General features: G+C 35.2%; 1 protein-coding gene across 1 annotated transcript in view; it reads right to left on the bottom strand.

The window, feature by feature from the left end:
• LOC114646921 (inositol polyphosphate-5-phosphatase A) overlaps nucleotides 1-17,927 on the bottom strand; it is a 494,778-nt gene that overhangs the window by 27,330 nt on the left and 449,521 nt on the right. Inside the window, exon 12 of the mRNA XM_028795326.2 lies at nucleotides 1,408-1,481. Coding sequence (XP_028651159.1) covers nucleotides 1,408-1,481 — 74 coding nt within the window. The remainder of the gene's footprint in view (nucleotides 1-1,407; nucleotides 1,482-17,927) is intronic.

Here is a 17,927-nt window from a genome sequence, read left to right as displayed (position 1 = left end):
TTGGCTTGTTACTTTTTCATGGCTTTTCAAGTTTTCCAGGACCCATAAAACCATGCCTTTGGTCTTTCTCCTGGAAGCTACTTGTCAGATGGGCAACTGATAACAGTATATCAAACTTAATTATTTTACTTGTAACCTGTGTGTCTTCTTCTGATTTAAAAGGTGGGCTTGATTAGCAGGACAATATACCTTTTAAGTGACTATTTTGCTCATGGTTTGGCAATAAATAAATACAAATTAACAAAGAAATTAATAAATCCGGACCAAAATCATTATGCAAAAATATCAGTTACATTAACTTCTTTGTATACATTTTAACTTACATGTACAAACACTCTTTTCATATGAAAAATGCATATATTATAAATCAACTATAAAATATCTGAATTATGACACAAAGTAATGCAAAAAAGTCTTATGATTAGATCATGTTGTTATTAATTAAAACAAACACAACGCACCTGCCAAATCTTTGACCTACAGTGGCTGCTGTTTATCAAATAATTGCACTCTGAATATAGTATTTCAATATCTTTACTGATTGAGCAAGTCCTAGTACTAAAGGTCAAATATCATTATCACGGTGGAGTACCAAAACATATTCCATACAACAGCTGTTTGCTTTTCTATTTAAATGAAATAATATCAGTACCATTTGTTTGATTTGTAAATATAGTTTAAACATTTTATGCATCTTACTATGCTTAAAATGTTAATGTAAAAATGCTTGAATATGATACAATTTCCTCTTCCATTTATTGCATATTAAACCTATTTACCAGTAGATGAGACTAATTTTGACATAAATGTTGACAAGGCAGTGCGGTGTAGTGGTTGAGGTTTTGGAACACAAACTCTGAGGTTGTGGGTTCAGATCCTGCTATAGATACTGAGTGACCCTTAGCAAGTCACTTGACCTGTCTGTGCTCCAATTGGAAAAACCAAAAGAAATGTAACCAACTGTATTGTATATTTTGTAAATCACCTTGAATAAAGGCATCAGCCAAATAAGTAAATGTAAAATTACTTGATTTTGGTAGTGGTTGTCACTAAATTAGTACAATCTTTTAAAGGTGACATACATCAATTAAATATTACATAAATAAATAATAAACCTTTGTAGGAACCAAATACAATTATTTTGCTGTTTCTGTATGCTAAAAATGAATAAGCTCTTAATGACACACATCTAAGAACAACAGTTTCTACCTTAATCTTCTAATTAGTTCAAAGGCCCATGTGAGTTGTAGTATCAGTAAAATTGCAGTATTGTGTGAACAAATTAATACACCCAGGTTTTAATGCAGGAAATAGTTCATTGAGTAATTAAAGCATGTGGTTTAAGGTTAGAATAAAACAAACATTCCTTAGCCATATAAATTTATTGAAACTGAAAATAAAACTTACCTTGGAGGAAATGCTATTTCAAGCTCATGCAGTCTGTCTTTGAAAACTGTAAGCTCTTTATCGAACTCTAAAAGCTGCAAAATACAATAAAAGTTTTAGTTAGACTTTTTTCTTTTAATAATAAAATTAATAAAAAACAGTCTTAATAAGAATAATAAGTACCAACACTCATGTGTTACAAAACAGAATAGTCGTAATAATCATAACAGAGTGTATAGCATTTTGTGCCCAGAGTCAAGTATAGAGGCTCAGAGTTAAAACATTTTCATGAGGCCTATGGGATTGTGTGTTGTCACACTGTAAATGTCCCCACTGTCAGCTCTTATCTTGTAACTGACAGTCAATGTAGACCACAGTGATGATGTTAGCCTGTGAGATCTGCTGACATTCCATTACGAATACTGGTTTTGTGATGTAAATCTGGAAGGTTTGCAGGGTAACATGATGCACATCTCAAGCAGCAGGTGCCAGACTAAGATGCTGACTTACTGTATTGTCATGTCAGAAAGAATTGCTTGTTCATTATATCTGTCTCATAAACAAAATGAAAACCAAAAAAGCTTGCTTAAAAAGAGCAAAAACATTCAGAAAAATAAACTATATTTCAAATAAATACCAAAACTAAAGTTAATATTTGCAATTCAAATCAGTACTGTACATAATATATCTGTCTATGTTATCTACAGATTTCATTTATATTTATTGCACTAAAAACAATTGCTTTTATTCTAAATTATTTCTTGTTTCAGGGCAATATATTATTAATAAAATGAACATTGTTAATCCATATTTTTGCAGATTATCAACGTGCATTACAAGAAAAAAAAATTTAAAATGTCAGAATTGATAATAAGTAATTTCTCAATATATAGTTATGAAATGCTGACATTTTCCTTACCAAGTTCATAGGTAGAAAAACAAATTTGTAATATGACTGTTTAAGACCCTGTGATTTATGTCAGGTGTATAATCTCCACATTTCTGAAAAAACAGATTCTTCAGTATAAATATGAACATCCAATAGGATCAATACTTAGAAAAGGCCAGCACCCAGCAAATGATCATTTTAGTGATGGGACAGAAATACTGGACATTTTGTTTACCTCTCCTCCCTGGCCATCTGACCATATCATGCACTATGTTGTCAAATTGTACTCTGACTTTAACTACTATATTAAAACTTTCAGACACTTAATAAAGGCCTGTAGCTAAAAGTAATACTAAGTAAGTTATGCTTAATATGCTCATATTTCACATTTGACATTTGTATATTTATTTACTCTTTTTTTAACTTTGCAATTATATTTTTTTAGGCTTTTGTACAACACTTAAAGCTACAGAAGATTATTACCACCACTCAAAAAAATGTATTGCATTAGTTCACAATAAGTATTGAGGTATTTCACAAAAATATTGACTGATGCTGCCCAGTAACAATATACACACCAGTCCACCACACCATACAGGCCAGTCGTGTAGTTATAGCTATTGAAGGAGAGATTAACTACACATGTAGCTTGCAATCAAGTAACAAAAACTACACAGCCATTAAAAGTATACATGTAATCTTACATGTGCTTAACCCACTGAGTTTAGGGTCACAGGGAGCAAGGAATTATTGCAGCATTACTGGGTGTAAGTCAAAAAGCGAATGCAGTGGGCAATACTCTGGTCGTTTGTAGGGCTCAATTTTATTGCCAATCAAAAAGAATGTGCTGCATGCAATCAATTAGCAGAAAACTATAAATAAAGTATCTGGTTATTTTAATCCAGTTATTTGATAGGTATTTTGGAAAAGATTGATCTGGTTGCAGCAGCAGCAGCTAGTGTTCATACCTCAAATCTTCTGGGGCTCAGGTTGTGGAGGAACAAAGGGGATGGATGTCATTTACTTAAAAAAAACAAATGAGGGACTAAAGATTTTTTAGTAATTTAAAAGTATCACTGACACATTTCTAATATTTATTGTTAAAACTGATAATCACACAGTTAAGATCACTCATCACACCATGAACAGAACCTGGCACTGTTAAGCAGGAATGCGAGTCCTGCGCTACTACTCTGCCTCAGTAGCAAAGTTACTAAACTTTGACCTGATTAAGACTAAATGTATGCCTATAACTTTTGTGCCGTTCTAGACACTTGTCAACACACTCGGTGCATGCTTAAACCTTCACTCAATAGATCACTGAAGCATGTGTGTGAGCATTGTTACCAGCAGCAGCAGGTAATATCTTTATAAGAAATAACACAATAATTATTGTGAAATAACACAATATGTTTTGTGAAATAATGCAATAATAATTGTAAAATAAATTTCTTTTGCAAAACAATACAATACTTTTGCAAAATCTCGTACAAAATTATTTTCGTTTTTTGTGAGTGGTTGGGAATAAGCTTTCAAATCAAGCTGCACTTTTTGCATAAAAATATGTCATATAAATAAATGTTATTATTGCATCTCATTGCATGGTATGCAATTAACACACTCTTGTTCTCTTCTTCTTCCTTAGCTTTTTCATTTTTATATAGGTTCTGTTTCTGATTAGACTTTCCAAACTCTGCGATCTTCATACTTGTTCCCATTTAATTTTTTCTCCCTCAGCTGTTTACTTATACAGTCCATCTACCTCTGATTTGGTCTCCCTCTTCTTCTCCTCCCCAACTACAGCCATTTCTCTTGGATCACCTTCAAGATTTGCAGTTTTCCTTATTTTTTGATCTTCCCCATTTTTGTCACTCCACACATCCACCTCAAACACTACACTAAACCTGTGCCTTGTTAACAGCACTTAAACTACTGCATAGTCAAAAAACTATAAATAAAAAGTAGCTTATCATTAAATAAATAACATATTTGAATAATTTAGATTTTATTATGAATGCATAAATCTTGTCAGACTATATACACTGTTTCCTCATAGCTGCTGAGACACATAAAGTTGTATAAATATTGTAAAATTAAAATATCATGTGTCCTCTCGCCCAAGGCTCTACACCAATAATATGATTGCCTGACGGAAAAAGGACGCTAGGGATAATAATAATAATAATAATAAAAAACTGCCTACTTTGAAAAAAATAGCAATGCACTGACACTTAAACTGTTCCCAAGAAAACTGACGACAACATCCTGATTAACTTCTAGGAAAACCAGAAAAGTACCATTTCTTTTAAAGACAAATCTCACCGCAATGACTACATGACCTAGCTACCAGTGCTTCCGCTGAACACAGTTGGATGGCAGCATTAGTAAATAGCAGTGTTAAAATGTTATGGCTTCTCTATATTCATTTTTTTTTTGCATATTGTTAAAAACATAATAATTATTGTTTTATTTTTCAATTTTAAAATGTTGTGAAACACCTGAATTTTTAAAGATCAATTTATTCATGCAGTATATCTGCCGAATATAATGTAAAATATTTTTTTTTACATCAAGCTCTCTTTTGTCTAGTGCTTTATACAACTTATGCAAGGCAGGGATCAGGGAAAAACCTTGGCGACGTCTAAGATTCTGAAGAGGACGATGATATTTTGAAATGGAGCTGTTGGAACTACCCAAGTGAAACTCTACTTTCATTTACAGTCTCAATAAACAGTGCAGGTAAGAATGAATACTCACTGCTAAAATTTGGTATTTTAAAATCAGTCAGATTCTTTATTTAATTAACTCATATAAAATGTTATATTAATAACTTCCACTCAAACAAAATGTATGATAGTTTGACTTTCTACAACAGTCACGTTCCTTAACAAACCGTGGTGTAGAGGAGAAAGGTCTCCGACACTCATACACATAAGCAATGATTAATGGCCTTTGGAAGGAATATTTATTAGATTAACAACCACTGTCTGGCTCATGAAATGCCCAGTAAGTTACTTGAACCTCCTCATCATGCTGTCCACCTGTTCATTTTTCCCAGCTCAATGAACTGAACACTTTATCTACTGCCCCTACAGATTCTCGCCCACATATTTCCTCACTAGTCAGAGTGCAGTAATGCAGTAAGATAAACTATTTATGGAATATCCGCAACTATTGTGAATTGAAGCGCAACTAAACAAACAATACAGACTCAAAATGAAAAGAATATGAACAGTAAGGACTGACAAACTTCCACAAAAAACTGTTACAAAAATACAAAACCTGCTATTTTTATTCCATCATGTAACACTGAATTAGGGTTGAGAGTTGATGTGCTAAATTCACCTAGCACAAGTTAATTAAGTAAAAAGAGTGCCATAAAAATATCTATCTATCTATCTATCTATCTATCTATCTATCTATCTATCTATCTATCTATCTATCTATCTATCTATCTATCGATCGGTGTTTGTTAAAATGACAGCAATTGTAATACAATTCTGTTTCCATTACTAAGTTCAATAGCAGTACAAATGATGATGGTCAAATATTTCAAATTAAATAAAGTTTTTTTTATATGTCAGAATAAAAATGAGATGTGTTGAATAAAAGACATGTAGGCTGCATATGCAAACGACTGCATACATACAGTGAGACAGATGCTAATCAAAAAATATCCAAATATTTTTTTACTAACTATGAGCTGTCTTTGCCAAAACAATGTAACTGTTGGCTGAAAAAGTCGATGCTTCAGTTTGTAAGGCCATTCCAAGGATCAGGTATGATTTAGTTATTCCAGCTAACTAACTATTGCTAAGTGTTTATTTCAGAACAATCTTTAAGATTCAGTTACTTATATTCAAAGCTCTGAATTTAGATATTCACATTTCATGTGCATACATTTACCATTAAATTAAGCTACAATAAAGCAACTGATATCTTTCAGTATTTTGTTTTATGATATTCAAGATTTAGTTACCTATACACAATGTTCTGAATTCAAGTGTTTTCTGTTTCTATATATTTCACTGTTTCAGAGGTTTACTCCATTGTTTATGTCTACTAGATCTGCAGTTGTGGGATGCTCTATCTTGATGCCTTCCTGAGAAATTCCTTAAAGTCCAATACGCATATCTTGCCAAAGACTTGTAGACATTTCTCTTCTGCATCTTGGTTGTGACTTTCCTTAAACAGTAGCAGTATCTTCTCTACTTACAGTGCATCTGGAAAGTATTCACAGCGCATCACTTTTTCCACATTTCATTATGTTACAGCCTTATTCCAAAATGGATTAAATTAATTTTTTTTCCTCAGAATTCTACACACAACACCCCATAATGACAATGTGAAAAAAGTTTACTTGAGATTTTTGCAAATTTATTAAAAATAAAAAAATTGAGAAAGCACATGTACATAAGTATTCACAGCTTTTGCCGTGAAGCTCGAAATTGAGCTCAGGTGCATCCTGTTTCCCCTGATCATCCTTGAGATGTTTCTGCAGCTTAATTGGATTCCACCTGTGGTAAATTCAGTTGACTGGACATGATTTGGAAAGGCACACACCTGTCTGTATAAGGTCCCACAGTTGACAGTTCATGTCAGAGCACAAACCAAGCATGAAGTCAAAGGTGTAGACCTCCGAGACAGGATTGTCTCGAGGCACATATCTGGGGAAGGTTACAGAAAAAGTTTTGCTGCTTTGAAGGTCCCAATGAGCACAGTGGCCTCCATCATCCGTAAGTGGAAGAAGTTTGAAACCACCAGGACTCTTCCTAGAGCTGGCCGGCCATTTAAACTGAGCGATCGGGGGAAGAAGGGCCTTAGTCAGGGAGGTGACCAAGAACCCGATGGTCACTCTGTCAGAGCTCCAGAGGTCCTCTGTGGAGAGAGGAGAACCTTCCAAAAGGACAACCATCTCTGCAGCAATCCACCAATCAGGCCTGTATGGTAGAGTGGACAGATGGAAGCCACTCCTTAGTAAAAGGCACATGGCAGCCCGGCCTGGAGGACTCTCAGACCATGAGAAAGAAAATTCTATGGTCTGATGAAACAAAGATTGAACTCTTTGGTGTGAATGCCAGGTGTCACGTTTGGAGGAAACCTGGCACCATCCCTACAGTGAAGCATGGTGGTGGCAGCATCATGCTGTGGGGATGTTTTTCAGCGGCAGGGACTGGGAGAATAGTCAGGATAAAGGGAAAGATGACTGCAGCAATGTACAGAGACATCCTGGATGAAAACCTGCTCTAGAGCGCACTTGACCTCAGACTGGGGCGACGGTTCATCTTTCAGCAGGACAACGACCCTAAGCACACAGCCAAGATATCAAAGGAGTGGCTTCAGGACAACTCTGTGAATGTCCTTGAGTGGCCCAACCAGAGCCCAGACTTGAATCCGATGGAACATCTATGGAGAGATCTTAAAATGGCTGTGCACCGACGCTTCCCATCCAACCTGATGGAGCTTGAGAGGTGCTGCAAAGAGGAATGGGCAAAAGTGGCCAAGGATAGGTGTGCCAAACTTGTGGCATCATATTCAAAAAGACTTGAGGCTGTAATTGCTGCCAAAGGTGCATCGACAAAGTATTGAGCAAAGGCTGTGAATACTTATGTACATGTGATTTCTCAGTTTTTTTATTTTTAATAAATTTTCAAAAACCTCAAGTAAACTTTTTTCACATTGTCATTATGGGGTGTTATGTGTAGAATTCTGAGGAAAAAAATGAATTTAATCCATTTTGGAATAAGGCTGTAACATAACAAAAGGTGGAAAAAGTGATGCACTGTGAATACTTTCTGGATGCACTGTATATTTGCATGTTTGAAAGACTGTTCTTTTCCACTAACTGTTTATTTGTTGACCTGTGTATTGGAGTGAGATGGCTCCTTTAATTGAATACCCGGAAGTGCCCCAGGTGTCCTTTGATCTCCTTCCGGGCATACTTCCGGGTGTGGTGACAGTCCTGCAGAGGAAGGCTCAGCCCTTCCCCCTAGGGAGTGGCCACAGGCCCCAGCAGGGTGGAACTTCCATATTCCAAACCAATGGCACTGTACCAAGCCAGAGGGACTGCCCTCTACTGTCCTGGGGGAGGTACTGCTCTGTGCAAGCAGCTTCCCCCAGTCCTTCCCTTAAGAAGGTATCCCAGCCAGGTAAGAGACTTGGCTGTCTGTTACAGAACATTAACTACTAGTGTGAACAGGCGCCTTCATTAAAGATGTAAGAATGACAGAAGGCATCATTCTGATATTCAGGGAAACACAAAGCACACATTGCTGTATTTCTAATCCTACATATGGTGATGTGTAGGATCTCCACCTTAAAAAAACAGCTACTGTACAAACAATAATTTATATAAATTTTAAAATGTCAAATCTGTACATTAACAAACCACATGCAGATAAGGAAAGATAACATTAAATGTCTATGATTTATGTTAATTTAAACCATTTTTGGGCAGTGCTCATTGTTGTGAAAAAATGTAAATTACCAAAAAGTAAATAAATAAATAAATACATACATACATAAAAGAGGCCTTCATGCGTTAAACTTACTTTCATTTTCTTGCTTTTTGCAACCATTCTGACTGGTATATTATTAAAATACCTCACAGTTTTGAAGGCTGCATCGTGTTTACCTGCTGTCCATTAATCATGTTTCATCTCACAGCTGGGCTGATATTGTTGTACTAGTGGCAGAGGCTCAGATTGATATTAGATTATGTCCCTCTCTTCCCCTTGCCACTTCATAAATCATTTGTGAAAAGTGCAATTAGCAAGCTACTTGTACACATTAATTATCTGTGTGAAAAGCAGGTACCTGAGACACCTGCATCAGTGATTACCTCCCTCTGTCCTGCACACGCATCTTAAGACTCTTGTGCAACCCAAACAAAGGGCGGAAAAGCATCAACTGCCATATTCCCAACTAAACCGTTTACAATATTAAATAGCTGCCAGATGTGCTTAATTAAAATGAATTGTGTGCCTCAAACCATACAGAAATATGGAGAGACCAAGAATTTTGTAATTGTCAGGTGCCTCTAGAAGATTTGTACTAAAGCTATCAGTCCTCAATAAAGAGTACTTTTCATTGTATTGATAGTTTTTCTTCTAGTCCTAGAAATTACTGCGGGACAAACGTCTGTAATCTACTAGTTCTCCATTGCCTTTTAAATTTGTATGGTATGTACACTGAGTCTTGTAAGTCTCTGTGAAGAAAAAAGAAGTAATAAAAACCATTTTTATGTAAATGTCTTGATTACTGTGGTGGTCTTGCCATACCACAGCAGAAAGTATTTTAATAACTGGGCATATTGTATTGTACCTATGTCAACCATTATCCAGACATATTTTCATTTACAAAAATCCAATTTTGGGGTTTTTCTGGAGCTGAAGCTGCAGTGGGCTAATGCCCTGCCTGGGATTTGTTCCTGCCTTGTGCCCTGTGTTGGCTGGGATTGGCTCCAACAGACCCCCGTTACCCTGTAGTTAGGATATAGCGGGTTGGATAAAGGATGGATGGATGGATGGAGCCGGAGAATATCCCAGCAGTATTATGAGCAAGGAGAAAGGCAACCCTAGATGGGTGCTATGTATTGTAGAGCACAAGGTCAGTTTCTAACTCTTTATTTTATATGGTGATACTAACAGAAGGTACCTTAGACCTCAAATGTGATAACTGATTCAATTCAGCTTTTTATAGTATAGAGTTTATCACTAAGTATAGGCTCAGAGTGATTTTACTAAAATGAACTAATATATTGTTAAACCATATAACAGTAATGTAAATAAAAACACACAAATCCATAAATGCACATAAAAACAGAGGTAATCGCAGTGATTAGCATAAATAAATCATGACAATTTAAAATCCACCACAGAATCAAATAAAGCACTTAAATTATTGAACAAGTACAAATAAAAATGTAGTATCAATTGACATTAGGAACAGCCTGAAAACAATCCTGGGTCATATAAAGTTAATCTTCCACAAAAATGAGACAAATATGTGAGCAAATGTCAATGTCAAACATTATATTGGCACCTGCTGAACCCTGAACACAGAAATCGGACTAAAAATTAAATAAAAAAAACTATACTGTAATTCGTTACCATTATGGATGCATACACTATAACAATCAAAATATAAGCTAAATTATTTTGTAATATTATATTATCAGAATTATTTAGCTAATTATTTCATAATGCATCTATTTTATACAATGTAAAGTAAGAAAGCAGTCATCAACTTAAACTTGTCACTCTTAACTACAACTGTGCAAATGCATCCAATAAGCTGTACAGTATTTCACTCATACCAAGGTAATTTTAGTATAAAGTGACCCAAAACTTACTTACACTTTCATACTCAATGCATAAAAGGTCTAATCTTTTAAATGTGTATTCAAATACAGTATTTTTTATTATTAGTATAATGTTACGCAAGGCATTACTCCACTGTACATGCTTTGTTGTAAATTAGGGATACCCCTCTTTTTTGCATTCCAGTTTATTAATTAGCAGCCATCTTAGTGGGTTTGTCCGATGAAAACTGTCTACTTGACATGAGCTGCATGAGGACCTCCAAGTGGTCATTCCTGAAGTGTACAATCAACCACACACTACTACAGAAAACATTATGTTATTATCCAGCATGGTCTGCATTAGTCAGGGAAAGGGAAATGTACTTGAACAAGAGCAGATAATATATTCATTGTTAATGTATATACAATAATGCACATTCTTGCACAATTACACTTTATTAATTTCCAAATAGTTAAAACTTCTTTGCAAGGATTTATTTCATTTTCTTCTGTGACACCAAAGAACCCAAGCCATGAGACTGAAGCATGTCCCAGCTGATGATTTATTGTTTGCCCATTCACTTCATGTACCATTTAATTTTACAGGGAGGAGGGCCTAGCGTAATGCCATATGTGAGCGTTAATTTCAAGGAGACCTAGAAAAGGCTGACAGATTACATGGACTTGAACGGGAGACGCCAGAATAAAGCCAATACCTTGAAAGAATGACCAGGCATGGGCTTCAGCAAAGAAAAACATTCATTTAAATCTGTGTCATATTCTGTACTAAGAAAGGTGAACTGTGGGTTAAATCGCCTATGATTCTATCCAGAACAATTTTGAAATGTACAGTATTTCAAAAAAAAAAAAAAAAAAAAAAAACACCATCTCAAACCATTACCCACTTTATTGTTTAGAAGATTGATTTTGAAAAAGCTCACCCTGTTCTGAAATTGTTGAATACTCCAGATGTGTCATCTTTTCAAATAAGAAGGTTTTTAATATTAAACTTATTTAAAAAGAGTTGATTCCAGTATAGTTATTGTATAAAGAGTGAAGAGGAAGAAAATCTCTGGGTATTCAGGCATGCCAAGAGACACTATACCAGATCATCTCAGAATAACGGAGATGAATTCTCCTTCAATAGGTCATCCATCAATCACAATGCAACAGCTCATATGTATGTCCCCTTCATTTCTATAAAATAAGAATAGCATGCTGTGGATAGAGAAAGGGGAATGAAGCCCTTCAAAATTTCTGATCACACAGTGGAACAGACATTAAAGATAAACCCTAAGGTTTCAAGATATAATCCTACACATTTTCACATGTAATTAATTGGTCTAGCCAAAAGAGAACACACCGGCCTGGTCATGCTAAAAGTTCAGCACTAGCAGGGTAGAGCTGTGTAATCTCTTTAATTGTGTTTTAGAATTAAGGCTGGAACATGAAACAGGCAGTGCTGCCTGGCAGCCACAGACCATTAAAGTTAACCACTGTTGCTGGAAGTGACCCCGGGATGGGAAATTAAATTGCTACCATCTGCCAGGGCTAAATGAACTTTGAGCTGGGAGGAGAAGGAGACAGTAGGTCCCTAGCTGGGAGGCCAGAAGAACAAAAACAGGAGGGTGCAGGTCAGTGGAAGAGAATCCTTTGATGGAATTATAGCAAATGGACAGTCTCCCTTGGGGGTAGTTAGGAATACTGTTGTTTCTAGTTAGGCCCACTGGGATTTGCGGTGTTTTACATTGTATTCATTTACTTGCAGTGATACTGATTTCTAAGTGTTAAATAAATTAATCATTTAGTTTGGTATCCTATAGACATAAATGAATCTTATAGCAAAAATGCAAGAAATGTCATAACATTTTGCACTTTTCTCAGAAAAATTGCACATTTTTAAGGCATAAATCCTTGAAATTTCAGTTTTCCGATTTCTTAGAACAGGTCAAGAACAACAGTAAATAGTGCTGTGTCCTTTTCACTCTGTCAATTTTCTATGTGACATGCTGATTGGTAGCTTATATTACACTGCTTGGTGTGCATTAGTCGCTTATGCATACTAGTAAGCAGCACATTTTTAAGTGTACCAAACCCCAACGCATATCAATTTGATTGTTTTTGTTCTTTATTCACCACCAAAACTGAAAAATTTATTAATTACCTTCTAAGTACATGGAAACAATAAATAACAACAAATAGTATAAGAAAACTTCTAATTTGTTCTGATGTGTCCAGCACATGATCTTTTTCATATCTAACATCATGAGTACAGTAAATACTGTAGTGTTAAACTACCAAAATATGTGGAAGACACAAGACCACTAAAGTTTGTTTAATATTTTAGCCCAACTCTATTTAATTTTGTAATTCATATTTTTATATTTTATCTTAATTTGAACAATTAAATAGAGAATCGATTGAAATCTGCTGCTCCTCTGTCTGGAGATGATACTGTTTAGTGGATGCAGTGGATTCTCCATGATTGACAGGAGCCTGCTCAGCGCCCGTCGCTCTGCCACAGATGTCAAACTGTCCAGCTCTGTGCCTACAATAGAGCCTATCTTCCTCACCAGTTTGTCTAGGCGTGAGGCGTCCCTCTTCTTTATGCTGCAATACACTTATAACTTCATATATTTTGTAAAAATGCCATTACTTCTACTTTGTTTCATTTAAAATGTCAAAAATTAGAGAAGAAGGAATAGAAAACCACACTATCTATTATACAGATGGAATAGTCATGGTGTTAGCACCACCAACTAAAAAACTGAAGAAAAAAAAAAGTAAGTACCTGCCACAAAGTAACAGACATCCAGGTAATTTAGTAAAGGAATAAAATATAATCAGTGTTTCTTTGTAATTAGGATTTAATGTCTATGACTACTGCACTTAACTCTGCAAGCTTAAAACTTGAGCATGGGATTGAACTCAAAATTTACAAAACTCTTTCTTTCAAAGTCCTACATTTTATACCATGTCTTGTGAACCTCTGAACACTGGGTTGACTGTTGTTGTAACTTTAAAAGATTGAAGGTAATAATTGGAATTCATCCAAACAAAATCAGTTCTTACAACTATCAAGTAATTTTTGTGGAAAATTTTTAATTTGTCCATTTGTTCTCAAGTTACAGTGCCCAAAAATGTTTTAATATAAGCACACAGACACACAATCTTCCAAAAAACACTCAAAACATGTTCTTGGGATATCAAAAAGATAATTCTTCCATATATGGAAAATGCAAGAACAAATAATAATGTACATGCTTTATATATTGTACATGCAAATTAATTATATTTTTGTGCTTCCCAATATGGATTGACTTCTGAATTAATTTCAACATAGAAATATTCTAATATTACCCTTAAAACCAAAACAATAGACTGCCATTTAAAAATCTTAAAATAAACTAAGATCATTATATACAAGTTGGTTTTATTTAACTTACATTATTTCCCTAGCCTTCTATACACACCAGATTAAAATTATAGTAAATATACTGTTTCTGGATTGGAATATGAAACAGTGTACATCTTGAGCAGTCCTTCAAATTGTTTCTTTGGTCAATAAAGAATAATAGTTTGAGTCCATGATGGTACAGCAATATGGTTATATTTATAAATATTCTCCTTGAGTTCATGGGCTCATTGCTGTCTATGGTTACAATTTAATAAGATTAAATGACCTTGCATTTAATGTGGCACCACTGACCACTAAGAAAGCCACAAAACCCCTCTGCTCTATTGTAATAGAGTTCTTAGACCAAGCTCATATATATATTTATGGATGTTAGTAATCTTGTTAAAATAAAATGATTATAGTACAGCTTGGACAATTATTTATTTTATAAAATTATAAAAGCAGTAGACACAGCATTTAAGGCGAGGACAGAAAGGTTATGAAGGAATAACTGTACAATTGGGTTGATTCATATGAAGACAAAAATAGGAATTATTTAAAGCCAGAAATAATGGTCAAAGTTTAAAGTACCTATGGTTTAATTTTTCTTCTGATATTGTTGTTTCATAAATATATATCATATTATTGAGAAATCTGCTTAATCCACTTCCGAGGTATATATATACTGTATATGTGTATATAGTATATATCTTGCAATTTTTGCTTGGCATATATATATATTGAAGTCTTTTTTCATAAACTACCCATACAATTTAAAACAAGCAAATTCTTTAAGATTTTGGACAGCTCTTCTAAACCTTCCTGTCATTCCTTCTTAAACCTGCCTATTGAAATTAAGAGTCACAAGAACTGGGTGCAAGTCTGGAAGCAGTCTGGATGTTCAATTAATCCTTTGAACAAACTAACACCCAAACATAAAGGGCCAATAAAGTTTTAGAAAAACTGAAAATATGAAAATGTTTGCGATCTGGGAGAAAAATTGAAGCACAAAGAGGAAAACAAACACACAGACATGGAATATTAGTGCAAATTCCATACCAAGACTAGATGGGGACTTTAATTCAGTCTCCTATAGATTAAAGGCTGCTGTAGCACTAAAGACTATGCCATTACCATGTGAAAATAAAAGAACATAGTTCATATTTTTAAACCTTTCAACATCCCAAAAACCTTCACATTAGTTTTGCAGGGAACTTTTGTCATGAGTACACTGGCCTGACACACATACAGAGGTGGATACACAGGCACCATTACCTTTTGCAGATGGCTGCCCTGCTGGAGGTGCAGGCAGCACAAAAGGAAAAAATGAAGCATACTTAATGTATGTAATCCATGAGACAAGTAAAAAAAAACAGGCAGATGACAAAACACTATAAGTAACAGTACAAAACAAGAAAAAGGTAATAACCAGCAAAAACACTATTGCAATATTGCATAGTGACAGGCGTCATTAAGCAGGGCCTGTCAGATGTGAAACAGAACAAAGTAAACTTTACACAGGCAGCAGTTAATAAAGATATTTTAAAAAGCAATATAAGAAAGATTAATGTTAAAAAGTTTGCATAAATAAGAAAAATTGTGTTAACTGATCCGAAATAATATATTCTGGAGGTAAAGAGAGGTGCAGAGCTGTCAACTGATCGATAAATAAATACATCAATAACATATGTGTCTTTAATATAAAGTTAGTGTCACGGGGTGCTTAAAATGATAAATCCAGAAAAAATAAGTACTTTAAAATCCCACACTTCAGTGGAATAAATTCTCCCCATTTCCTCATCAGGACAAAGGAAGACCTCAGCATTGAAGCCTGTAATATCCCTGATCCTCAAGTGGATCCAAGCTGTGGCTCCCTGCAGCTCCCAGGGTGCCTCGCTACCATTTACTGAAAGTTGCCACACCTGTTTCTTTCCTCAATGCAGCTCTCTGCGTTCCGGATCCTGTACCCAAATCCGAGCTGCCCCACAAAAATTGCCAGAGCTCCCTGGTTGTTTTGCCCATCTATCGAATACCACTGCGTTTGAGCCTCCTTTCTCCAACTAGCTCTGGTGGCCTCTACTCGTTACATAAAATTGTGTTCTAAAGTGAAGTGTTTTTTTATAAATTTAAAAATACTGTGTCTGCTCTAGCAGGTTACAGTGGAGTTCTATGGAACCCTGTGTCCATACCTGATAAAAGAAAAGCCTCAAAACTTATAAAATAAGTCCACTTTAAGGTGGCAAAGCTTTTGATTTAAGAAAGCATGCTTTCCCCGTTTTTGATGCATCCTTGTGAAAATAGAAGGAAACTATAAACAATAAACAGAAGAACTAAATACAAAACACATCTGAGACAAGAATGAAACCCTGGCTACTGCATAACACAACCTCACCTAGTCACTTGTAACAGAAAGACAAACACACATAGCCATAATAAGATTCCTGCGCTGGCTTACTAAACTCATCACATCAAGTCAAGTGAAATGACTTTATTGTTATACCATCCATACACATTATTGCAGCATAAAGTGTCATAAAATAAAGTTTCCCAGCAACTGTGAATAACTACACAATGAGAAAATAAATGGTAAATGAATAGATAGTAATAAATTCAAATAGGTAGTAATAAATAAATACGAATAGCAACAGCTAATAATAAAAACAACACTATAAATGTAACAATTGTACTATAAATAATCTACTAGGAGCAGATCTCAGGGAAGTAGGAGTCCAGACAGCCAAGAGGTAGAAGCTGTTGCAGAAGCCAGAAGCACCTTCTGTATGGGGGTAGGTGAGGGTTTGGGTATTGGAAGCAGTGCTGCGTAATGCTGCAGACTTAGCTGATGCAGTGCTTAGTAAAGATGTCTATGATGGAGGGTAGAAAGGTCCCAATTATCTTTTCTGCTATGTGCAGAAAAGACATGTAAGTCCAAAACCACACAGTGATGCTGCTGGTCAGAATGATTTCGATAGTGCCCCTTTAGAATGTGATGACAATGGGGGATGGTAGGCTTGTATTCCTCAGGGACAGAAGGAACTGGAGACGCTGCTGCACCCGCATGACTATGGAGGTGGTGTTAATTGACCAAGTAAGGTCAGCTGCCAGAACTACACCAAGGAATATGTTGAGCTAGTTTGGATGTGTAAGGTTTCTTGGCAAGACACACTTGAAGTGTTAGGATAAAGAATCAGGACATACTAGAAATATGGTATTATTCAACTGGCTTAGGAATATCTAACAATTACAACATTAGAACAATTGTAATGAGCACATGCTATTCAGTCCAACATTCCATTTTGCTAAATTGTCCAAAATAACAATCAAGTCTAGATTTAAAGGGCCTTAAAAATCTTACTCTCTAACACACCACTTGGTAATCTATCCCATGCGTCTATGGTACTTCACATGAAGAAAAACTTTCTAACATTTGTGCAAAATTTGCCCTTAACAAGATTCCAACTGTGTCCCCGTGTTCTTGTTGAATAATTTATTTTACAGTAACATCAGGGATCCACTGTACTAATTCCCTTCATAATTTTAAACACTTTGATCATGGCACCTTAGGTACAGCAGGAGGTTGTTGATAGGGAAAGAGAAGTCTGGATAGGTAAAATGTATTACTGTTAAGGCCCTTGCCAGAAGAAGTGTTCAGAGATTAGTAAAATGAATGAATATCACTTCTTGATTAAACTTAGAATTTAGTAGTAGTAATCTAGGAGTTCTGTGTCAACATAAATTGTTTTCAATTTGTAACTCAAGAAACCTGACATGACCCTGAGAACTGTTGCAATCTGGTATTATGTAAGAGTTTAACTACAACCTGAAGAGTAATCAAAATAAAGACACCTCACTTAATAGTAGTAGCAAACTATTTAAAAAACATGGTCAAATGTCAGTAAAGATAGAAAATATCTTGTTACAGCTGCTAGTGACGCTTGCAATGAATTGCTACA

This window comes from Erpetoichthys calabaricus, chromosome 2 (genome assembly GCF_900747795.2).
Source record: "Erpetoichthys calabaricus chromosome 2, fErpCal1.3, whole genome shotgun sequence".
NCBI lineage: Eukaryota > Metazoa > Chordata > Cladistia > Polypteriformes > Polypteridae > Erpetoichthys > Erpetoichthys calabaricus.
This window is presented reverse-complemented; position numbering and strand designations above follow the sequence as displayed.